The 24,967-nt window shown below is 44.6% G+C and overlaps 1 protein-coding gene across 5 annotated transcripts; it reads right to left on the minus strand.

Moving 5' to 3' along the window:
* Positions 1-296: 296 nt before the first annotated feature.
* smarcc1a (SWI/SNF related BAF chromatin remodeling complex subunit C1a) lies at positions 297-24,077 on the minus strand. Of its 5 annotated transcripts, none has more exons than XM_086217713.1 (28): positions 23,732-24,077; positions 21,290-21,409; positions 21,062-21,147; positions 20,665-20,746; positions 20,296-20,388; positions 20,099-20,170; positions 19,896-19,975; positions 19,443-19,518; positions 18,840-18,965; positions 16,868-16,962; positions 16,519-16,649; positions 14,636-14,695; positions 14,469-14,506; positions 13,460-13,581; positions 13,286-13,357; positions 13,089-13,202; positions 12,846-12,999; positions 12,195-12,305; positions 11,981-12,040; positions 11,318-11,576; positions 10,831-10,992; positions 9,687-9,742; positions 8,225-8,378; positions 7,667-7,845; positions 6,410-6,544; positions 4,559-4,919; positions 4,306-4,431; positions 297-3,498 (listed from the first exon to the last, which is right to left on the minus strand). In XM_086217713.1, the coding sequence occupies exons 1-28, from the start codon at positions 23,900-23,902 to the stop codon at positions 3,407-3,409; spliced, it is 3,387 nt and encodes a 1,128-aa protein (XP_086073839.1). In that variant the 5' UTR covers positions 23,903-24,077; the 3' UTR covers positions 297-3,406. The 5 variants fall into 5 exon arrangements, with proteins under 5 accessions (XP_086073839.1, XP_086073840.1, XP_086073837.1 ...); XM_086217714.1 differs by having other exon boundaries at positions 19,896-19,965; positions 20,101-20,170; positions 23,732-24,075; XM_086217711.1 differs by having other exon boundaries at positions 16,868-16,986; positions 23,732-24,075.
* Positions 24,078-24,967: the final 890 nt, after the last annotated feature.

Genomic DNA, 24,967 nt, shown 5'->3' on the forward strand with positions numbered 1-24,967 from the left:
GGACAGGCAGGATTCAAGGGTTTCATTTGGAGCCGTTTATAATCAACACCTTTTTTTGTCGACGCGTTCTCTTCGCTGACACGTCTAGAAAGACGAGGTCACGGTTAAAACTCGCTGCTTCAACTTTTCTCCAGTCATTTTTTCAATCTGCTGAATTCAAAACAAAAAGATAGAGAACATCAGGGGGCGGTTTTTTTTTTTCAGTGTATTTACCAGCAGCTCGCAATAAAAACTGGAGCTCGTGAGGTTCAGAGAAAGCTTTTGAAAACGCGCATCACACTGGTGCCACAACAAGCTCATACAAAACAGTTTATTAGACAGTGTCCAGGTCCAAGTACCAACAGACCTCATACAAAAAAAAAGAAAATGCTACAAACTTCCAAAGAACAGGGAACTTCCATCTACACAAAACTTCTCCTTAAAAATACATTACCATTAACAGAAAAAGTAGCGATTAAAGATAATATGTGTGTGAGGGGAATCCCGTCATTTTTAAGTGATATTACATATCAAGCCTGGTGATGAAGATGTGGTGGTGGTGGTGGTGGTGGTGGTGGTGGTGGTGGGGGGGGGGACGAGTGAGAAAATGTTTTCTTCTTCCAACCGGCTGGGAGAAGAGGGCAACAGTCAGTGATGCAGCAGTCATGTGGGCAGGAAACAGAAAGAAAAGTGAAGGGAAAAGAAACGAGAGGTAGCGAAGGGGTGCGCAGAGAGGTAGCAGATAGCAAGAGGAAGATTTCTAGAAGAGGTAGCTAGCGGATGGATGAGGAAGAGGTAGCAGACACGCTAACAGTGCTAGCAGAGCGGGGGGAGGGGCTTCACAGTAGAACGACTGAGCGTATCGTCGGTGCTGCGAAGATGCAGGATGACGAGTGACGTCGTTAAGCCTTTTACTGTCACGTTACCTCTGCGGGATGCTAATTCCCGCCACGCATGGAAGGAGATCCAACGTTTCACACTGAATTCTCTCGGCTAGCAGGTGAAACAAGATTTCTAGGCCCCCGAACAAATGGCGGGTCATTTCTCCGCAGGATTGTTTTTCCACTTTTGTCAGTTGGAAAAAGCTGTTGGCAAAACCACCATGAAGCATCGGATCACGTCACACCTCCTTCATCAGCAGATGAGACTAAAACGCCCAGAAAACTGAAGACACCCGGGAACGCGTCCGCTGAGGTAGATGTTACTTGATCAGAAGCTGTGAATAATCCACATCGTGAGATTTTTCCAGCTGCTTTTTCCATGATTCTACACATCGAAATTTGATCTCCAACGTCTAAATTCTGGATGAGCAAAGACGTGCTGGCCTACACGGACCACCGGTCAGTGTGAGCCGCTGTCTGAAGTGACAACGTCCAATCTTGACATATTGATGAAGGAACATGAGCAGGGGACGGTCCTGCATGTGAGGCTCCCCTGTAGACGGAGGAGGCCTCCACTGCAGAATCAATGGTGCACATTTCACTGAGGAATGCGGATATTGCTAACTTTTAGTGGTTAGAGGCTACAGCTAGCAATGCACGGGTAGGTGCGTGGAGTGGCAGGAGGTTAGCGAGGTAGGCAGCGTTGGGGGAAACTGTGAGCAGAGGAGGAAGGGGCGGGGATTATTGGCTACAGTATCAACACCTAAAGCCCACGGCGCTGAGGAGGAGCGCCGGTCGAGCCGCATCACAGAGTCTCCCTCTCGATCAAGGCTGTGTGAAGGTCAGCAGGAGAATATCTACGCAAGAGTGTGAGTGTGGATGTCCAGTGCTTGGTTGCAGGGTCTGGCCAAGTTGGTGTGTGCACGCAGCCTCCAGTGTGAGCCTCAGCTTAGCTTACGTTTTTGTGTGTGTGTTACAGTGCTGTAGGCGGTGAGGCAGAAGGATGATTGACAGGTGGGTAACCTCCTGGAGTTAAACCGAACCGGTCCGTGCCTCTTGCGTCATCAGCGCATTCGGTCTGGGAAGATATCCTCCGTGTGTCAGGAAGCATTTGGACTGGGCCTCATGAACTGTCCTTTTTATCCTTTGTGAGCTCTTCTGTTCAAACTGTTCACACCTCCTTTCCACATGCAGGTCCATCCCTCCGTCTGCGAAGCTCTTCATGTACTTTGGGGTCAGGGGTCATTATTAGCCTGCAGTTAAGCTAAACAACAACTTCTGCTGCAGATTTTGGAGGCTACGGAGCAAGCAGGCGTCTCTGCAGCCACGCCTGACGTCTCTCGTGCCACTGCACGGCCTGTTTATGAGCTGAGGAATGTTTCAGGCAGAAAACACAAGTTGTGCCTTTGGGAAGATGATCTTCGGTCCGTCTCTCCTACACAGATTCCTACCTTGGATGCGATGCGGGCGAGTAAACAAGAAACTGTTTCAGGTATTTGTGGTGTCCCAGCAGGCTGAGCGCCAGTGTCAAGGCTCAGCTCTGCCTCTGCGAAAGGCTGCGTATGCGGGATGGTATCCAGTCAGTCAGCAGACGACAAGCAGGATTAGTGTACGAGAGAGAGGCAGCGGCCACCTTCGTATGGCGAGGCTCATTACAGGGATGCCATTTAGAGGGAATCCAGGGCTCAGAGGGTAAAAATCCCAAAGATTAAAAAATTCACTGAACCTCCTAAATTCCTCCTCGTTTCTTATTCTAAAAGTCAACATGAATGCAGAGGCGTCACTAGAGGCACAGACTGGTCCGAGGAGGCCGAGCACCATCAAACACCCCTCTGACTTGAACACACACACAAAATTTCAGTGTATCATCTAAAGAGGAGCGGGAGGTAGATACTTGACCAGACAAGAGCGAGGGCGGGCTGTTCCCACTCAGGGGTGTGTGTGTGTGTCACCGTGTTACTGTCTGAATCATCCACCTGACACAACTGTGTGTTACAGCTCAGGCTGCTCAGTGCCCGCGCACACACACGCACACACGCCAGCATGTCTGACAGGCCTTCTGCTCCCACTAGCTCCCCCTAGTGGCTTTGAGAGAGAGAGAGCAGACAGGAAGAAATGTGTTTTTGGAGACAGGAGGGAGTTTACAGTGTCTTTAAAACAGCATTGAAAGAGAAACGTGAGCCGGAACATTTTTGTCTGTTTCGTCCTCTTGTTTTGTTTTCTGTACGCAGTCGTTCTCTCCAGCCTCCGTCTGGCCCCACAGAGCAGAAAACAGTGTTTATTACTAGACGACCCTTGCCGCTGTGCCCTGAGAGGAAGTCTGGACGTGTGTGCGCGTGTGTATGTGTTCATGAGAAATTGGGCCACTGAATCCTGAGTGTGTTTGTGTGTCCTGTGAGGAAGTTATGGTACTTTTGGGTGTTGAGTGAAACTACCGAGCCAGTAGCAAAGGCCATCAAAAAGGAGCTGAGTATCAGAGACAAGTTGGTTTGCACGCGTGTGTGTGTGTGTGTGTGTGCTTTTGCATGTATTTGTGTGTGTTGGTCTTAGTTGTCAGCCACGCGTCCACTCTGAGGTGCCGGAGGACCAACAGGGGCTGCAGGTATCGCTTCAGGCTGTGCAGGTGGGGGGCCGGGGTCTGAAAAAAGGAAAGATGCTCCATTTACAACAAGCAGGGATCCATGCAAGTCCAGGCTGTGGGTCTGGAGGAGGACCCGCCTGAAGAGCAGCCTGATCCACCTCAAGACTGATGCCAAGATCAGCAGGACACACAAGCAGCTCAACAGTACACTACTTTGAATATGCTCACAGTATCCATTTTTCTTTTCTCCTCCCTCTAAAGCTCAACTCTGTTCACTGGGGGTCCAAAGTGTGCCGAGTTAAAGGAACACACCAATCTGTTGGGAAAACACCCTCCCAAGAGCCATTTCTTATCCATCAGCATTCCTTGTGCTAAGCTAACCATCAGCAGCAGAAGGGAGAGAAGGGCCTCCATCACTACAGCAGACCTTGAGGAGAGACTGCAGCGGGTTTCTAATTCACAATAAGTTTGAGATGAGACCTGCGTCTGTGGGACGTCAAAGTCCCAAAATAAGTATCAATGTAAAACCAGAGAATTAATTTCAATACCACAAGCGTCTGAACAAATCCTGACGACACAAACAACCGACAAAAACAAACGTGATCAACACGATCAAGCACTGATGGCCAGAATGTTCGAATGAAGTACCAGCTGAGGGTCACAGAACTATTTGGATTCACAGAAATACTTTTCGTGCAATTCGTGTGTGATGTAAACACAGGATTATGGAATTATTTCCAAGCCTTGAATAAACAACCTCTGGTGAACTGAACGGTTTACCCAGCACCACAAATGAATGGCTATTTTGATAATAATATGTTTTATATCAATAAACGACAGGCGCAGGAGAGGATTTGCACTCACACATGCCGTTAGGAGCCCCGGGGTGGCGTGGGGGCATCATCGGAGGCATGCCGCCGGGGGGGGGGCCAGCTGACGGAGGGCCGGGCATCATTCGGCCAGGCATCGGCTGGCCTGGTCCCATTGGTCCTGTAAGGAAGAAGGTTCAGAGAAGAGAATTGTTGTCCAGCACAGGTGAGGGAGAGGCCGCGGTTGCTGGAGTGACGCTTTCATCGTTACGTTTAAATGGACAAACATGGCAGGAGACGACACCCACCTGTTTGACCGGGATGGTGAGGAGCCATCGGGTGGTGGCCCATTGGGGCGTAGCCAGGGTGCATAGCAGCGCCGGGAGGGGCGCCCCCATGATGTGGTGGGGGTGCTCCATGATGGGGGGAAGGTCCTCCGTGGTGCGGTAAGGGGCCTCCTGGGTGCATGCCTGGTGGATGTGGCCCAGAGTGGGGTCCGGATCCAGGGGCCTGTCCCTGTCCTTGAGCCTGGGCGGCGGCAGCAGCGGCGGCGGCGGCGGCGGCAGCTTGCTGCTCCATCTGCTGCCTCGCCTTCATCTCTGCGTATTTGAGCTGCTCCATGTGGAACGCCTGACGCTCAGTGAGCAGCTGCTGCCGCTGAAGCTCCAACTGCACAGAGAGGAAACACAAAGACGCTTAAATCAAGACATGAGTTGAAACCATGGACTTCACAAAAAGATGGACGCAGCGCTACTGCCTCCCGGAACTGCCCTCATGTACCGGTGATGTCATCTGAAGGCAGAACCTGGCGTTAATGTTTGGGGTTCATCCACAGCTTTGTAAGGTGTTACACATCCAGCATGTCCACATACGAGGTGGGAGACGCTCTGAATGAGGGGCTTCACAGGCCTGCTCCTCCACCGAGCTGTGCTGAGTGAACCATTGTTCAATCTGAGAAGCTCAGTGTTTTACAGTCTATGGCAGCATTGGGCGTTTGGTTTCCCTCCAGCTTACATAAACCAGAGTCCTTTTCACGCACTATTTACAGCTGTGAAACTGGGCTACGATCCCGATGCCTCCACCACAAAAACACTTTTACGCTCTCTGGCGTCTCCAGGGTTTGTCCAGCAGCAGGACACACACACACACACACTCAGAGCCCAGGGCTATTCATTCGCCCTGCAGAGGCAGGTAACTGTTTCATTCGCCTGACTAAACAACAGATTAGCTCTGGAAAATGTTTTATTTTCAATTCAGCTGTCTCACAAAGAAGCAATTCTGCATCTGCTCGTCAGTCTCTGTGGAGGACTGGAGCCTGATGGGAAGCAAACATTGGCTAATGAACTCCAAATATTTACTGGCTACTTGTGTCGAATCAGCCAGCACAGAGCTGAGAACACTGGATGTTGGGGGAGAATAATTCGTTACCCACATCCAAGTCTTCCTTTCACATTTCACACTCGAACTTCACAGCACAGTCAATTCTGAGTGGTCGGTGGAGGCTCTAACTTCAGACCGTGATAATTTAGTTGTCCTATAGAAGTAATCAGACAAAACAGGTCAGAGAAGGGCGTCTAAAATGTTTACGCAAAACAGAAGCCTTCGCTTTGGACTGCGAACAGAATGACCAGTCTAGCCATTATCATTTTTTAATCCATTTAAACATGATGACACAAATTAGTACAGCTGATGGTGGAAATATTTCCCTTCGAAATTTGTCCCCACTAGTCTGAAAGAAGACATTCAATTCTTTTTTTAAATGAAACCTAAAATTGACACCTCAATAAGATACATCATACTGGTGAACATGAGACATGAACAACAGAATGTGAGTAACCCTGCTTTTCCTGATCAGACCGCTACTGCAGGGACCTACATGAAAGATTTACTGTTCTCTCCAGAGTTTAGTATTCACATGGGATGTGTGTGTGTGTGTGTGTGTGTGTGTGTGTGTGTGTGTGTGAGTGACATAAAACTGCAGGATGAGCTTCTGTAAACAACTGTCTCCATTATTAATAATCACTGAGAGGCAAGAGAAATGCCCCTGCTGGAGATAATGCTCTCTGCTCTCAATAATTAATTTTTTTCTTGTCATGCGGGCCCATCAGGCTCATTACGTTCACATTTAAGATAATCCATCAACATCATTCGTGACTTACCGCCTCTTTCTCTCGATCCATGATGGTCTCGAGCTCCTCAAAGTGCCTCAACTTGATCTCCAACTTCTTCATCTGGGTCTCCACCAGCAGAGCAACCAGGGACTTGATCTTCCTCTCCTCCACTGCAGCCAAATGCTGAGGTCAATGAGAAGACAGACAAATTGTGAGCGCAGGAGCAGCGACGTCAAGATTTGGATTTTAGGAGTTCATTTTGGATCAGAACTTACAGATCTCAGGTACACGGGGCACCTTAGCTAAGCAGTACACAGAACATTTGCACCTTCAGACCGAGAAGTTTGGAGCTGTGGTATTTATATAACATTTAACTTGAGGAGCCACTACATCCTTCAGGACTGTGGATTTACAGAATACTTGAGTAAAAATACCTTTACTCAAACCACTGGAGGTATAAATCTTACAGAAAATGTGTACTAAAGTATTTTTAACCTGACTAGATTTAGGAATAACCAAATAATGTAACCGTGCTTCTATTTGAGTAATTCCATTCTCAAAAACGTGGAGGGTATTGTTACTTTGAAGTGCAGCTGTTTGATCACTAACAGGCATCAAGGAGATCCCACGTAGGAAGCATCTACATTTGTCTGATAAACAAAATTTAAAAAGGTACCAATGGATCCAACTCAAGTGATTTATCCTCGAAACAAACGCACAGTTAAATTGCGAATTGTCTGTCTGAAGCATATGAATGAGTATTATGAGTATTTTCTCCAAAACAACATCAAGTGCATCAGTCATGAGCGTGGGACCTTCGTCTTTTTACTCTTTACTTTGTCTGTTCTTTGTTCAATTTGGTTTCTGCTTTCCTTTAATTCAAAAAGAACAGAACAACAACCCAGAAACTCCTGTGTGCGCTCCACTCTTCTTCCTTCTGTCTGCCGCGGCATTTTATTGCCTACATTTCATGGTCTTTATCAGCTGATAGCCTTTCTGGCAACAAACATGCTGATGAGAGCTCTGAAGAGAAGCCAGACTGTAGGTAGTCTGGGGCCCAGACAAATCCACTAGCTCACGTTTGATTCAGTCTGGTGATGGAGCGCTATTCAGTAGTCAATTACAATTACGTTTGAAAGAGTGAGGTAGATAACAGTGATACACAACTAGGAGCAAGACAAAGAACCTAATAGAAAAGTACAAGCCAAATTATCTCTGATTGCAGCAGCCCAAGGTGGAATCTGTCACTTGCAGCCAGGAGGACTAGCTTCAATGAGTTTTATATCTTCACTCTTGCAATCACACCTTGGCCTTTGTGGCAGCTGATGCCAGGGCAGCGGCAGCCGCAGTGGCGATGTTTCCCTCTCCGATATCATGCTCCAGCTTCTTCCTCTTCTCCTCTCCTTCCTCTGTAGTGGCTTTTTCCTCCTTATCCTTCTCCTGCTCAGAGGACGACGTCTCCATAGCCTCCTCTTTGTCCTTGTCTGTCAGAGAGCAAAACAAACACATAAAAAAAAAAAGTCCAGCACCGTTTTCAAAACCGCCTTCCTTCCAGGCAGCACATACTGATCAGGTCAAATTGCAGCATGCAATCATCAGTATGCCACTTGTACCAGGTTTTACTAATTATGAATAAAATCTGCTGCAAGCATTTGACATTTTGAGCTGAACCTGAAGGCCGCTTCAATTTTGTCCTCACCGAAATTATGCCCCTTTATGAAGTTTTGATCATTTTTCTGGTGAGATTTTCGATTTTTTTTATGTGAAGTACATGCATACAATATCACGTCTTTAATTTGCTGACATTTGTAGAGTAGTGAGGACCGGCCAGCTGGTCAAATGCCACTGCCGCCTCAGCGCTACCTGCTGGAGCCGACTTCGCCTCCGCCGCCTCTTCATTCTCCTCCTCGCGCTCGGATGTCTCCCCTCCCTCCTTCTTCACCTTCTCCGCCGCCTCTGTCTTGTCATTCTTCTCTGCAGACTCACTGGGCTTCTCTGCTTCATCCTTCATCTCCGCCTGAATGATCAGGTCACAGGCAGATAGGATTCAGGCCCTTATCACAGCTCACGCTGTAAATCTCACATGAGAGCCGGTGGCCCGTTTGTCGGCCCGTCTATACTGTGAATTTCAGGATATTCAATGCTAATCTGCAACTTCTTACAACAGTCCCACTTATAGTAGTTGTTAAAACATATAATCATCACTGTACCACACATAACTACCATACCAGCTGCAAATAATCAAGGAACCCACCAGGATGAAGAAACAATCTTCAGTTTTTTTATCTGTGTGATGGTGCATCAATTACCAACAGATATCCAGTGTGCTAATTTTCCCTTCAAATAACAGCAGCAACGTTTTATTACCATTATGGTTTGCTCAAAGCACATCAAGCCAGTAAAATCACTTTGCCTCTTTGTTTGTGCTCTGTGCTGCATATTTAAACTACTTACTCACGCCTGTGCTGGTTTCACTCCCCCACCCACACTTACAGGGAAAACCTTCCTGTTTTTTTCATGACTCCTCCATCATGTTTGCTTGTGCGTCGCTCCGTTATAGAACCTGTCAGGTCAGCAGGATCGACAGGCTTGGACATTGTTGATTTTTTGGAGATTGAGAATTACGATGATTAACATTTCTTTGTACACCCCCCAACGGACTGACACGTTGGTAAGTGCTTCCGGCATGTTGCCTCGCAAAAACCCGGGAATGGGGCTGGCTTTTGCATCCCTCATCCGAGTGGACAATATCACCTCCTTGTCAAGCTTTGTTGGTCGTTGACACTGTATAGGCCTAATTCATATTCAGATTTTACAATGCCTTTGGATGACATTTTGTGAGTTTTTGATGAAGTCTCTATATAAACAGTAATTGTTTTGATTGACGATATGCGTTGGTTATAGTACCACTCCCTGCAGGGGCGATCGATTCCAAGATAGATTTCAGAGGAATCGACCGCCTCTCGAGTAATTAAAGCTTTTTCTGGTACTTGTGCCCATTCCTATTCATTATCAGCGTATTCACTGGAACACTCCATTCACACACACTTGCTGCTGTGGAAAGCAGCTACATACGAGTATGATGCATGCACCTCACACGAGCCCAAACACTGAAAGCCATTCTATACTTCAGGTCATTGTAATAGTTACAAAGCAGGTGGAGCCCATGCAATAGCACAGTTTAAAAGTGGTTCAATCAAAGACTGAAAAAGGCAAATGTTCAGCAAACCTCCTCCTCCATCACCCGGCGGATTTCCAACCACGCTTTGTAAACTTGATCTTATTTTCCCTTTAGTTTCTCGGGATTCTTGTCAAGTGCTCTCACCTTATCACCCTGCTGTGAGTCTGTGTCTGTGTCCATCTTCTCTGCCTCTTGGGTTTCTGTAAGTGTCCAGAGTAAATTCTCATTATATTGCAGCCTAAAATTTCATTTCAACTACATCCCCATGTGAATTGTTTAACAGCACGTAAAGTGGGAGGGTAACACAAAATGACAAAGCACAATTGCTTTCATCCCCTCTGACTGATCTGTAAAAGCAGTGGCCAATTTTAGAGTCCAAATTAAAATTTTAGATTCGCTGATGTAAACATGATAAATGGTGTTTGGGGGTTGGGAAGAGGAGGTGGAGGCCAGGAGCAATTGAAGTTTACAGGCCCATAGGGGAGCTGTGCAGGTGTGCACATGCTCACTGAACGGTCCAAAGCACATGTGACCGGGTGAATTCACGTTGCAGATGAGTGTTAAACCACATCCTGGGTGCACTTGAGGGTGTGTTAAGTGGCTGAATATTGATCATAGGATGTGAGTGTTGGTCAAGCACTCCGAGCCATTTGAGGCACTGTACATATTTAAGCTTATTGATTGCAGCTGTGTTTCTGGAGGACATTTATGCAGGCAAAACACGCGAGAGTGTCGGGGAGCAAACGTGAACATTTTTTCAAGAAAGCATCATGGAGGAGAACAAGATAAGCACACAGTGGAGTGTGATGACCCAGTTTTCTGCTCCCCCCTCCTCCTATTCCATTGCCCCATCTGCCACTGTTGTTTTAATCCACTGGTTACCATGGCAGCCTGCACACACATCAATATTTCTGCATTGTTAACCCCCCCACCCCACTTCCCGCTGGTAAAAACAAGAGGTGCATTACCCACAAATGTCAAGATGGGCTAATTATCTTTCCCTGATATCCTGGTGAAAATAAACATCAGTTGTTGTTCAAAGAGGAAAAACAAGCACGTGAGAATAGGAAAATGTGATGACATCATCCACTCCTTCACCACTCTTAACATGGACACACATGCCAGCACTCTGCACCAAAGATGCCTCTTCCAATAGCATTCTGCTAATACAGCAACTGTTTGCTGCCCCCTAGTGGCGAAAGATACCTTTCTTCCTTCATTAAAGAGCTTGATACTCCCACTCATCTGGTGATTTAAACAAAAAACCTTGGGAACCGTTTCTACCTACCGGTCTTTTCTGGCTCATCGGGAGCGGTGCCGGCAATGCCACTGCTCTCCAGACCGAAGGCGGGGTCCACCTTGCCCGTGCTCCTGGCGGCCTCCTGCACCTTTTTCACATGAGCCTCAACCAGTTCTGCTGGCACTTCCTCACGCACACGGGAGAATTCCTCTGCAGAGAGCGGTCCATTTCAGATTTAAATTCATGACTGACATTAATGAGACTCTCCAAGTGTGTTCTAACAGAAGAGCACCTCATTCAAGCAAATGTCTGTCACATCTTTCTAATTTAGCCTGCAGCTAGAGAAACCAAATAACTTATCTTTACCAATGTTTATACTCTTTCTTCTGGGTAGTTGAATTGAGAGGAAATACTGATATGCATATATTTTTTCTAAATAATTTACAAGATTCAATCACTTGGATTCAGAATCTCATTCTCAGATGCAAAATCTGAAGTCAAAACAGCAACAAAACAGTTTCTGGTCTGCTCTCACCTAAGGCTGCCCTGGCAGCAGCAGACGCCACTCTGGGATCGACCACAGACGCCAGGAAAGCAACTGTGCTCATGACGGGGTTTCCAGACTGACTGAAGGGGATTGGCTGGTAGGCAAGAGGGCCTAGAGAGGCTTCAGTGCTCTCCAGGTAAGGATCCTCAATAGGCAGCCTCAGGAAGTGCAGGATACACTCGTCTTGGGTGCGTGAGCCGACGTGCTCAGATACTTTGTTCCAATCGTCTTTGTACATCTCCAGGGCCTGACAGCAGGTGACAAAGGCGTTACGTAAGTCTTTGATCACATCGAAAAGGTATTACAACCACAAATTCCTTCGATTTAAGATGAAATAGAAACTGAAATGAAGAGAGTGAGAGGGTTGCTATGATACAAGATCAAGAGATGTATGAATCAAAAAGGTATGACTACTGAGGGTCAAGAAGTGCAGGACAGACAAAGAGTTAGAAAAGGAGGAATAGAAGTGCAAGAGGGTAAGAGAGGGATGAGGAAAACAACATAAGGTGGCAGGCAGGTCATGGGGCGGCCAGAGGTAGGACGCAGTGCAAGGACCATCCTAGGGTTCCATCAGAATGGATGGCACCTGAGTTTCAAATACAATCCACGGTATTTTTGCAGCCTTGCTGTTGTGTGTCCTTAGGGACTCACCTCCAGCAGCAGTAGAGTCTCCTGCTCCGTCCATTCCCTGGTGGAGGTCACAGCTTTACCCTGTAAACATCAATCACTGAAAGATGAGCACTAAAAACAGGCTGTATGAGCTACTGTACATATGCTGTTTTCTCTCTCTCTCTCTCTCCATTTTTATTATTGTTGCCATATCCCAAAATGTGTGCGGTAAAACAGAAGTTTGTTTTCCTCTGACCTTTGGGTTTCTCTTGTTGTACTGGTCAGTACGAAGGCCAAAGTTTTGGAGGTCAATTGGCTTGTCTTTGCTCTTGTCTGGAAAGTTGGCCATCTGCTGCGGAGGAGGGATCTGAAGGGATGAAACATGATAGTAGGAGCTGGTTTTAATGCAGGACCGAATGAAGAAATGGACATAAACACCACGATTTCATTAGCAAAAGATGGGAGGAATACTGTTGCTGTTTGGTACTACTGTACATCTACACCAGGCATCTTTTAGGTAACAATGTAGGTGTTTAATCATTTAATCTGTTGTTTTATCCATAAAGCCTCTGATTTGCTGACACCAGCTGTAGAGGCCGTGGCCAGCAGTTGCTGCTGCCACGCGATGAGGTATGACAAGTCTCGCCTTTAACCACTACCAACATTTGAGCCAGCGGCAAGCCTTGACATCATGTACCATAATTCGTTTTCAGACAAAACCAAAACCTTGCTGGCAGTCCAGGCTAGCGAGAATTCAAGTCTCATGATTCACTGTATTGAACAACCAAATCCCCCTCAACTCATACACCCCGAAATTTGGTCACCACCATGGTGAGAGATAACCACATTTGGATTGCATTACTTCTGTTGGTCATAAACTTGTTCAGGAAGCGTTTGTAATCCTCACCGGTGGAGGTCGGTTGTTCAGGGGCATGAGGCCAGAGGGCGTGTCAGCCAGCACTGTGAAGTGAGGAGTAGGTGGGGGGCCCATGGGCAACGGCCGGCTCTCTGAGTCAACCTGGTAGTTCACCAAACCCCACTGCTCCAAGAACGCGTGAACCCTGGAGGCAAGGGAAAATATCTCATACATACAGGATGTATATCCTCAACAACAAGCAGAGACTGCATGGACTCAAAGGATCTGGCTCACCTCATAATAGCACAGACATCCCCTGTTAAGTTCCTGCGGCAGGAGGTGGAGGTGAGGTACTCCTGAGGGTTTAACCGGTACGTGTCAATCATGAAGTTACGATAGGCCAGATATCTGTGGAGAAGGGAGAGTTGCATGAGTGGGGCAGGAAACCACAGTAATACACAGCCTTGTGTGGCTTGTATTTCTGGGCTTACATCTCAGGAGTTTTGGACTTGTTCTTCCCATTGAAGAACTCTGGTAAGGCTCTTCTTTCAATCTCATGGATGCTGGCAGACAAATAAGGAAAAGCAAGTTTTAAGTTTGACAGCCACTCCCCTTAAAGTTTTCTGTGACCTCCAGGTTGCTTCACGTTCAAGAACCGCCCTTACCAGTTGTAGTCGAACCAAGCGCCATAGCTGGGGATGATGATGTGGTGCGTCTGTTCAGTCACATTGTCCTCACCAGCATCCATCAGTCGGTTGACTTCAGCTTTGCTCTGATCCTCATCATCCTGCAGACAGCGTTAGGCTGCTCAGTTTGATCGATGGGAATTTTGCATCAGCACAATTCTGACCCGTTAAAGTTTATTGATCATTTGTTTTAAAGCCCCGCTTTCAAAAGGTCATTTGCAATGAAAATAAGGAACAAAAAGCCTTTCATCATCAAGCCATGTTGTGTTCCCACAAGCTGACATTTGACTAGAAATGAGGCATCCACCTCCAAAGTACTCATTAGCATTAGTTAATTACAGGTTTTCTGAAACATTGGCTTTTAATTGCCCTTAAACTACTAAATAATTTGCTTATTTCCCTTGTTATTTTTGCCTCTCAAAATCCAAGTTACCAAGTCCAAAAGTAAAGTAGAGGTATGCCAGGCAGGGGAAACATGGTAGGTGGTCTAATCACCCGGGCCGGTACCATACCCATGACCGTCAAGGCCTGCCTGGATCCACCTGGAGACATGCTCACTAATGGGGCTCTGGTAAAGCCATATGGACGGATCATCCACTTAGTGGAACTTAAACAATTACAGAAACACTCATGGAAAGCATGCATCTGAACCAGCTACAGAAAATTATTGGATGGTGTTTGATCCCTGAGGAGCAAAAGGGGTTTAAGTCAAGCTTGAAGGGCAATTCTGAGCCTGGTAGTGCCAGGAGAATGAAGGAGATTGAGGAAGAACACACGCTCATTTTACTAAAATAAAACTTTACAAGTATTCTTTGATACCACCATTACACTTCACTGTACTTTGAATTTTTGACAACCTCGTGTTGCTCATTTGTAATTTACAGACAATATTCTGGCTAAACTGGTGGCAGGCAGTCACTTTATGGGGTTCACTGCATTTCCTTCCCTGATGTGTCAAACAATGATTAAAGGAGTCAAGCCATCTTACCTTTCCACCAGACAGCACAGAGTCATCCTCCATATCATCTGGAAAAAACAAACAAAATATATACATTTAGCTGTTATTCCTCACCGGTCTTTATTAAAAACCCCTGGAAATCCCAACAGATTGATTCAATCACAACTGAACAGATCATTTCAGTCATAGACACATACCTAAGTCAGCCACATTCCCTCCTTTCACTGGAGTACTCTCAGTGTCTTTCTTTGAATTTGCTGTGTATATAAATAAAAAAGAATAAAGGGGGAAAAATATGAGGAATAAAACACTGAGAAGGAAAACGAAATTTAAAAATTCAGAGGAAAATTCAGCCGTAGGCAGGGAGGCATGAACCTGCACTCTGGTTCGCAAAGGACGTCACTGAAATAGATCGACTGACAAAGTGTTTGTGTTTGAGAAAAAGGAGATTTTTTTTTTTAAAGTGGGACATTACAAATGGGACTTGGTCTAAAAAAAAGCATGTTAGCGAGGACTGTGTGTTTGGTTTTAAAAGGAGGGGAAATGCAGATCAAGTGCTACTCAGTGCTTGTTATTGAAAAGCAAATCCTCGGGCTGTTTTTCTACTTCCCTGACTGGAACACAGTGCATGTGGCTGTCTGAGGACTTTTGTGCTGTTGAGTAGATTTTCTCGTTAGCCTTATTTAGCAACGAGCACACAGAGACACAGAAAAATGGGTTGGTTGAGTGTAAGGGCACTGATGTTCAACACGTGGAGAAATTTAGACAAGCAAATAAATCAACTTAGCCATCAAAATATGTTTTTCAACAATCAACTGCGTGTTTCTTTGACGAACTAGAAATTTCGTGCTGCAGCTGCATGCCTCAGCAGCGTGTGCCTCTAACAGAGATTTCATGTTCGGTAACGGCGACTTTTCACCACCAACATCTTTTCAGCTCCCGCTCGAGTCTCAGTGGACATTTGGGCAAAAGTTGAAGAAAGTCCCTCGAGTTGCTGCAGAGATAACGTGTTAACGAGAGTGAAAACGTGATGCTTCTGGCCAACAGCGTTCGCGTGGAGGCATATAATCACGGTGCTTGTCATTGAGAGGCATGCAGTCACTGGTGACATCAGGAAACAGCTTTTTAGTGTGCAAGCTACATCCAGAATAAATTATTTACAATATTTAATGATCAATGCACACCTGGACGTTTCAACACTGCAGTGCTTAATTTCATGCAGACAGGCCGAAAAAGTGCCATAAGAATGATTTTTGAGAAACTGAATGATTTACAGACTGACAGCATTCAGAAGTTAATCTGAAGAACAACTCAACCAGTCAGCAGTTGACTAGGATATCAAAGTTCTTAATTGCAAAAACAAAAAACAAAAACCCCAAAAATCACATTTGGCTGAAACAGTAAATAAAAATGGTGCACAACTTCAAAAATTAAAGCAGTGCTGCACATGTTCAGTGGATGTGCATGTTTTTGTCCTAGACACAGTATTTTGGGTGTCATTGCTGACTTTCTGCAACTTCACGTTTCCTCCTCTTCATGGGTGAAACAGCAGCTACTCCAGCATCTTGTGATTAATGACCAGCTTCAAGACATTTGAGTTGGAACAAAAGAAGTCTTAATGTTCAACAAACTGTTTGCCTTCAGGCTCTTGGTTCAACTATCAAAAGGCATCTAGGACATCCAAAACTTAGACGGCACACAGTTCTGCCAATCATTTGTACCGAGACAATAGACAGGATTGATCTACACCTTTCATTAAATCATTCGTGCTGATTGTATTTTACAGTGTTGATCTAAACATCTGATGTGAGGACATTAACTTGGGCTCTGGGAACTTGTGGCGAAATCCTTACATCAACATTTGAAATACAAATATAATTTGATTCTCATCCCAGCTTTGAGCTACACATCCTTGCCTTTGATCGGGTGCGACGTTTTATTGGCTGGCACAATAATGACCCCACCTAAACAATAAATAAAAGTGCAGCTTTTTTCCGATGGCACTTTAACCGCACAGCCAGTTAAAAAAAGACCATCATGTAATAATCACAAGGAGTTTAGCTCCACCGCTGAAACATACCATTCTTGGACATGCTGCCCTCCTCCATGCTGGCTCCTGCTGACGAGTCGTCCATGTCCTTTGTTATGTCCTCTTCTGTGTCCTCCTCTTCACCTCGGTGGCCTCGCCGCTTCCAGTAATGGCCTGGGTTCCTGGCACAGGGGTCAGTATAGGTCAGTTTAATGTGAGTGTAAATCGTAAATCAAATACACATTCAGCTGTTTGGCTCATATCTAAGAGGAAGTCAGCTGTTCATAATATTACATAACATAATGTGTTTGAGCTTCCTATGGTGTCAGCTTAAGAAGTGCACGAAGGAGGCACATTTCCAATATTAACTACACAAAACTGTAACTTTCGGCTTTCTCACCCCTTCTTTCCTCCCTTCTTGCGCGACTCGGCAGGAGTGCTGGGCGGAGAGGGCGAGCGCCTCCTCTTCTTTCCGGCAGAGTTGGCCTTGCGCTCCTTGCGATCGGGTGTACGGGAAGACTGATCAGATAAACCCGTGCAGCACATGGAGCGAGGGATGGAGGATGAGAGAAAGAGCCGCAGAATGAGAGGATGGAACGGTTGCACACACAAGGAGGGGAAGCAGAGGGAGGGTGACGGCGGAGGGGGGAGGATGCCGTGGAGGTGAAAGAGACAATCAGGGTTTCTGTAATCTGCCATTTCACAGGTAAGACAGGCGTAATACCACCTCGGAATAAAATCGCTGCCTATTTTTTTAAAATCACAAATCAAGTGGGAATGTGGAAACTACGGCAGCAGAAACTATGAGCATAAGCAGAAACAAAACCTAATGGGAAGAAAAAATTTCCTTAATCTCTTAAAAAGGAACACACACCAACATTTTGGGGAATACTTGAATGTTTAGCTATGAGTCAGCTGTCCAGGAGCAGTAGAGAAAAGAGCATCTATCTGCTTGTCTGGCACGATGGCATGATCCTTTAAATTGCACTGAAGCACAATCAGGTGTGACGTTTGGTGTGTGTGAAGTACCCTCGAATACAGACAGAAACCCTGACATGCCTTGGAAGGAGAGAAGAGTGAGGAAAGGATGGGCAACATACGCAAAGGACGAGGCACAGACCACACGGCAGAGACTCATGCAAACACGTATCCGTACTTGACATCACCAACTTTCCATATAGGTCAACAATTCTGGCCAGTTTTTAACTGTTAAGTCACAAAACCAGCTCAATGCTCAATATGTATTTTCCTATTGGTTTGAAGAAGAATTCTTCAGGACACAATAAAAAAAACAACAACAACAACTTGGTAACTGGACACTGATTTGAATTTGTGCTGATAGACAAGACCTCGAAAACATTGGGAATACAGAGTAAACACGTGACAGGTATATGCAACTGCTGCTACGCCCACTGGGCCTCATTCATGAAATGTTCCTGCACACAGTAGTGTGTTTAGTCTTTGCAAGCCTGGGTGACTGGCAGTTGCAGGAGGTACAGACTAGATGTCAGGGGCAGGGACGTACAAACGGCCACCAGGAGTTGCTTCCTAGCTCTAAAGCTTGATTTACATCAGATGTACGATGTGGACGCATGTCACTGAATACTCTATGCCACAGCCTGACATTCCCCTCATTGGAAATGTAACCATGCGCAAACACAGAGACCACAACAACTGTGACTGGTCTGCCTCGCATCACCACATTTCCTCCAACGCATTTCTGCAAGCTCTTTGATGTGTTTTTATTTACTTACTTCAGTAAATTCCACTGTTGTTCGACATCTAACCACTCGAATAAATGCCGCAGTATAAAATTACATGTCCTCACTTTGGACAAAAGCATCTGCTTAATGAAATTGTAAAATTTTACATGTAGAAACCGCCACAGCAGAGTAGAAGCCCCACCTACCAGTGGAACTACTACGAACACTTCAATGAGGGTTGGTATCAAGAGATGACATTTCCAGACCCCCACAAAAAAAAACAAAAAACATTAAGCATAGAGTTTATTACTCATGCAGATATTTGTATTTATTCATTTCAGAGTTTTTTTCCCTCACTCCTGCATTGTTGCTTCATCAGTACAATATAGAAAATACACAAGGGAAATGGCCGGCTGGGCCTAACACAAATATGAAATATTACCTTTGGTAACAAAAGCTTTGTCTCCTGAGTCAAAATCAGGAGGAAACCAAAAAGTCCAACTCTCTTCAATTTGAACTGATTTATTTTGGTCCAAGTTTTGTTGTTTCCTCTGCTAAAGGTGTGTTGCAGCATGTTTTGCTACACCTCCTGACTGAGGGGGTGTATCCCGGTACGAAAGTTATATCATTATTCGCCTTCTGTACTAACAAACCCGCACAAAATACTACCTCCTCCTCCTTGGGGAAAATCTTCTGGCGGAAGCTGACTGGTTTCTTGTTCTCGTCCACCTCGTAGTCTTCTTCATTCATCCACTCATTAAAAGCATCAGTATCCAAAACCCACTTAGCGTGGACCTGGAGAGAGGCAGGGGGGCACAGACTGAGGCCAGTGTGTTGATGGCAGTGACAGATTAATCACTGAATATTGTTCAGTGAGTTCAAACAAAGATGGCTAATAGCTCGTGGCTAACCCTGTCACAATTCGTGTCCAAGCTTCACTTAAAAAGGAAAAATCATCAATTTATAATCACTTCCACTAGAAATGATTCACTGAGTCATCCTGATGTGATGTGTAGGAAATATCTAGGTAGAAGTACATTATCCTGTACTGTACTTCATTATGACGCTATTATCCTATATAGTATTGTAGTACTTCTGTATTCTAGTGGATTATTTTTAGGTGACACGAGGTCACTTAAAAACAAGCTGTCCAGGGACTGAAATGTTTCAGGCTTCACTTGAGAAAAGGAGTTGATTTCTTTTCAAAATATTTGTTTTAAGAAGAACCAAATCTATTTTTTTGTTTGATGACTTTCACTTGTAGCTTCTCACCTTCCACGGCCGGTCAGCGCTGGGTGGATCCTCTACATCGCCATCGACCTCGCCGGCTGATACCCAGGTATCGTAGCTAACCAAACAAAAGCCAAACAAGTTGGACAAATTCAATACGAAACTCCAGGACTGAAATAAAAATTTTGCAATGAATTTTGAAAAGGAATAATTGGAAGATCTACTGAGTCTGATTTAGCTACTGCACCAAGGTTTAGCTCTTTGGAATTCAACTCTGTCAAATCAATTTAATCTTTCCAAAAGAAAAGAAAATTTAGATTTAAAAAAAGAAATTAACATCAGAATGTGATGATCTGCTGAGCTGAGCTGGTCTTCTGTCAATAAAAACAAATGAACTACAATTCGCGACCACAAAGCATTGTTGTTGGGAAGCACTGATGTCCGGAGTTGGATGATCAAATATTAGCGTGCATGAACAGAAACGTATAAGCCCACCTGTCTGGGTAGAGACCCCAGTGCACCAGCACCTGCTTGTCTTTCCTCATGACAGGACGCAGCCACTCTTCTGCAGCACAACCAACACAGGTAGAGACAAATATAGACAATTAATCTTCTTCAGTATGGAGTATAATAAAATGGGTAGTACCTTACTCACTGCTGATCCTCAAATTTAATGTTACATTTATATTCATAAACTTACCTTCTTCTTGTTGAGATGGAGAGGGATAAATGTGATGGGTGGCCTTGGACTTATCCTCAGTGATGGAACCCTGAAGAAGATAGAAAGTACAAAGAAATTAAATGAAGGGATGATAAAAGAAGATGGTCTGCCAGAGTAAACATTAATTTCCTCTTTGATAAAATCTTTTCAATGACATCTTCAGCTGGTGCTTACCTGGTGCCTTTTGATGATGTCTTTAAGCTTACTGGCTTGTTTCTGTTCAATGTCTGGTGACAAGAACACGGTGGGTCGGGTCAAGCAGTTATTCTGGAAACACAACAATTCTGGGGTGAAATTCACAATCACCGAAGGAGGTAACACGATGGTGGTTGGGCCTGCAGCGCACTGACGAAAGCTCCTGCATTTGCAGTGATTACTGACTGAAAGAGCTTGGTATCCATAGCAACATTCACTGATACAGGTTGAGGCTAGGATGCTGCTAATGCAGACTAAACATTTCTTGGTTAACTACAACAAAGAAACTGCAACCACATCCCTGAGCCAGGCAGGCTTTGGTCCTTGAGTCTGTGGACAGCATCGTACCTGGACCAAGTTCTTCTCTACATTCAGGAACATTTCCACATTCCTGTCCATCCGTGAGGGATTTTGCAGGTCAAACCGACGCCTGTTATTGGTTGACACAGAGCAGAAACAAGCATACAATGAGAGGTGGTTGTAGCAGCATGTCACTCGTACAAATCAAATAACTTTTGTGTAAGTATTCGTGAAGTGTGATATCTATGAAAATTCAAAACAGAAACCAGGTCTTTCCTCATCACATTGGTCATTTACTTGATCTAATGTGTCATGGGTGGGAGCAAGACAGTTAATACAGCAAGAAGATCCTGGATGAGTGTGTATTTCTACTCCTTTTTTTTTTTTTTTTTAAGGATCTTCTTTTGCACATTTTACAGCTGAAGTTACCCGAACGTAAACTCACCAGCCCTGCTCAGTCTTGAACTTGTAGACCGATCCCAGAATATGACAGAGAGCACCTCCAGCCTTGAAATCCAGGAAACACTTTGCCTGAACATGGGACATGAACAGTGAGTATATGACTGAGTCTTGAGTGGAAACTGGAGCCCATTTCCACTCTGTTTTTTTCCCCAGAAGAAAACATAAAAATGTAAGTAAAAGTATAAAGTGTGTTGGTGGGTGTGGTGCCTACAGGTAGCTTGGTGAGAGCAGGATTGTTGACCCTGCGTCCAAAAGCATCTTCCTGGAACTGCAGCAGCTGGACCACCAGGCCCGCCAAGGATTTACTGGAGGGGGAGTCATTCTGAACATACTAGAGCAAGAGAGATACAGATCCATTCATTACACCGTTTGACAATTCTAGGGTTAAAAAGAAGAAATAACCCATTACGAGGTTTTATTAAATAGATTAAAAAACACCAGCATTACAAGTGGCCGTAGAAAATATCTTGGATGATATAAAACTGTCTATGTATCTATTTAAAGATCTTTACAATAGAAGAAGAAGAAGAAGAAGAAGAAGAAGAATCAGAAGAAGAGTTTCAGAGTTGTGCTTAATTCACTGAAATATGGGTTTTCTTTTGCTTTCCTCCATGGAAGAGGTTAAAGGTCAGGGTCAATATCAACACTGGGAAACAGAATGATTCAGTGGGTTCAAGCTTTCACGGGTTTTTCACTTTTAAATGTCCTCATGAGAATTTTCACACAGCTTAAGTGTTACAAGGTGAAGTGGTGGTATTCCATCCGGCTCAGAGAAAGTGGGGCAAGCTGCACTGAAAGGGGAAAGCTAGGAGAGCTGGAACATTTTTATCAAGGGCAATGTTAGGGAGACCTACTTCTCACTTTTAACCAACACTTCTCAACTTCTTGTCAAACCCATGAGCCATGAGTACATGCCAGTAAAAACCCATCAAGCTAAAGTCTCATCCTCAAACCCAGTCCTAATTCTATCATCTAAGGTTTAAGCATGTGGCCATAGGGTCTGACAAGTTAATTCAACTGAAACCTCAGCATAACTTCGTACTAATCCAAACGGACTAATGATTTACAAGGCAAAGTACTGTGGTGCTGCAGAGATATTCCAGCCTCCAAACTATATTCTACAGACTTAACACCCCAAAACAAACACTTCAATTTTTCAATTCAAATGGATGTAATGCACCAAGGTCATGCCTCCCAATAATGTGAATCATACTGCAATTGCAATTAGAGATGCACCAATTGATACAGATTCTTATCAGAGTAAAAACTCTAGTACTGTATAGTAGTACTGTATACAAGAGCAATTTAACTCCACTTTGAATGGATCTGTAATGTCCCTGACACATTACAGCAGCTTCATGATCCAGTTCACACGATGCAATGAAATCTTGACTGGTGCGTGGACCGCTGCCACCATCAATCCGGTGTCTGATCTGAGCATGAAGTCAGCTGATATGTGAATGAACGTCAGTATCAGCATCAAACTGACATTCCCAATTCAATGTCATTGTCAAAACAAGTTCAACCAGGCCATTTTCCCCAAACCATTCAGCCCCAGTGGCTGCGAAAGCTATTCGTTTCACCAGCATTGTTAAGACCTGTGGCAAGGTGGGACCTGGGGCCTACATCTTAGCCCTTGGCAGACGTTTGCATTCTCAAAGTACATTTTGACATTTAGTTTTCTTTCTCATTATATCTTGATGTTGTATTTCTAAGTGGTTCAGTCTTTTACTTTCAAGACCTACGTTTTAAATCAACTGGACTACATAATAAGTGGGTGATACCTTCAGATTACTCTTTAAAATTAGGCATTTGTTGATTCTATTTTTTGTACGTTGTTGTTGCTTGACTTACATTATAGTCTAAAATGCTGCATCCGGAAATCCATTCGAGAATGCGTGTAATCCAAACATTATCTCCATCATAGCTGCTCCAAGTGTCAGTGGGCTAACTCTGTGCTAACAGACAGAGGCTGCACATTGTTTGGCTGGCTTCAGTGGGCGACTGCAGCCCGCAAACACAGCAGCTGTGTTGACAAAACTTAACTCTGCTGCAACTCAATTCACGTCTGTGCTTGCAAAACATTGACAGGGTTCTACTTATTTTTAGTGAGGAATAACGGGCGGTTTTATCTTCCTGATACCAAAACTTACTGCTGCAGACTGCATGGCGTCCCGTGACAAACATTCCCTTTACTTAGCTCCTCGGTGCTTTTGCAACGATAATAAAAGGGTGAATTGGTAGAGTTTTTAACAATTGGCTTCAAGTAGCAAATATGAGTTGGGTCGCATATCATGAAGCCGCTGCAATCTGCTACTGATAATGTAAACATAATGTTAGCTAGTGGCTAATGCTAAAGGTGAGCTAACGCCAGTTAATGCTAAACATATCGTTTAAAGGACAAATTATTCAGAACTCGTCGTTTTTCAAGTAACATATTTGAAACGAACTGTTAATACCTTGAAGTCCCCTGCTACTTTAATCATCCTATATGTTTAATACTCGTCCCAGCCCTTACATGAAGGTGAGTTGATTTTTTTTTTTTTTTTTTTTTTAGCTAGCAGCGCTCCATTGTGCCAGCGGGACGCGGGCCTTCATAGGAATCAATGGGTCAGTGCAGCTAACTAGCTAGCTAGCTAACGAGCTAGCTCACCTTCTTGTAGTGCTTCCCGATCCACAGCCGCACCGTCTCCAGTTGAGATATCGTCTCTGAGCTCTCCCAGAATTTAGTGGACGGGCCACCGTCTTTCTTTCGTCCCATTGCGGTTCCACCACCGACCGGGCCGGTGGCCGGTCCCCCTGCCGTAGTCGCCGCCGTCGCCATTGTGTGTTTTGTTCGCTGCGTTGTCTTTCTCCTCCACCACCTCGTCGCCCACCGTGCAAATTTTTTCGAATGATATTGCGCAGTCTCAGTTGCGTTTCGTTGTCGGGTCTCGCGCTACTTGAGGGTTTGATGGGAAACGTAGGCACCAACGTCACTCCCTTAACCTTTTTTTTTTTTTTTTTGGTGAAACCTGTGGTATTTCTTTGACCAAACAAACTCATTTCTCATGACAGAATTTAGTCCCATTCAATTCATAAAGTTGGACCTCTCAAACGTTTTTAAAAGAAAAGTACATCTTGCTTGTAACCGAAATGCCATTTGAAATTATGTCACACTGAAATTAGATAAATAATAAAATTGTAACATTGTACTCTACTAGACAACCATTTCCACTTTAGGTGCAGTGTAGAGTTGATCATGTAAAGGTGAGGTTTTTTTTTTTTTAAATAAAAAACGAATTCCATGTTTCATTGATGGTCATTTCCAACTTTAGATGGCCAGCAGCTTCTCACGTTTGTAAATGTTCATCCAGCTTTTGTTTTATATTGAGTGTCCTTTTTTTTTTGGTTTATCTGCTTAGTAATGTGGCATTTTTGCGACGTTTTCATCAATATAACATCCGTTTGTTACCCAAATTTATGAAAAGTTGTTGACAGCTGGTAATGTGCTCTATTGGAGCCTATGAGGATCCTCTCACCCCCCTGAAGTCACCAGCAGGGCGAAAAAAACCCTTAAAAACATCAGAATATTCGATATTACACATCCATCACATGTACACGAACTCACTATGATGAAAAACACAGTTGTTGTGTTACCTTAAGCTATAAAATCCAATAATTAAATTTATAACTTGGCTTAGTAATTGAAATACAGCAACGCTGATAACCTAAACTCACGACAGACATCTGCAGTTTGTCCGGTAAAGCGTGAGGATTCACTCCCATCGCATCAGTGCTCCAGCCCAAGAGCGTACAGCAAGAAGTGATGCACTGTCAGCTAAAGGCCACTAGGTGGTGCAGATTCACACCCGCCTCTCTCCTCTCTATGGGGGATAAACAGTAACAG

The sequence above is a fragment of the Aulostomus chinensis genome, chromosome 11, assembly GCF_037954235.1.
Source record: "Aulostomus chinensis isolate RoL2024-O1b breed Wild chromosome 11, RoL_Achi_v1.0, whole genome shotgun sequence".
NCBI classification, from domain to species: Eukaryota; Metazoa; Chordata; class Actinopteri; order Syngnathiformes; family Aulostomidae; genus Aulostomus; species Aulostomus chinensis.

What these genes read in the sequence shown, in the direction of transcription:
- smarcc1a (XM_086217711.1), bottom strand. Translation starts at nt 23,902, where the DNA reads ATGGCGACGGCGGCGACTACGGCAGGGGGACCGGCCACCGGCCCGGTC. An exon ending in AGGGAATGTGGCTGACTTAG is followed by an intron (nt 14,507 to 14,635) that starts GTATGTGTCTAT and finishes TGTTTTTTCCAG; the next exon opens with ATGATATGGAGGATGACTCT. An exon ending in AAGTCCAAAACTCCTGAGAT is followed by an intron (nt 13,203 to 13,285) that starts GTAAGCCCAGAA and finishes CCTTCTCCACAG; the next exon opens with ATATCTGGCCTATCGTAACT.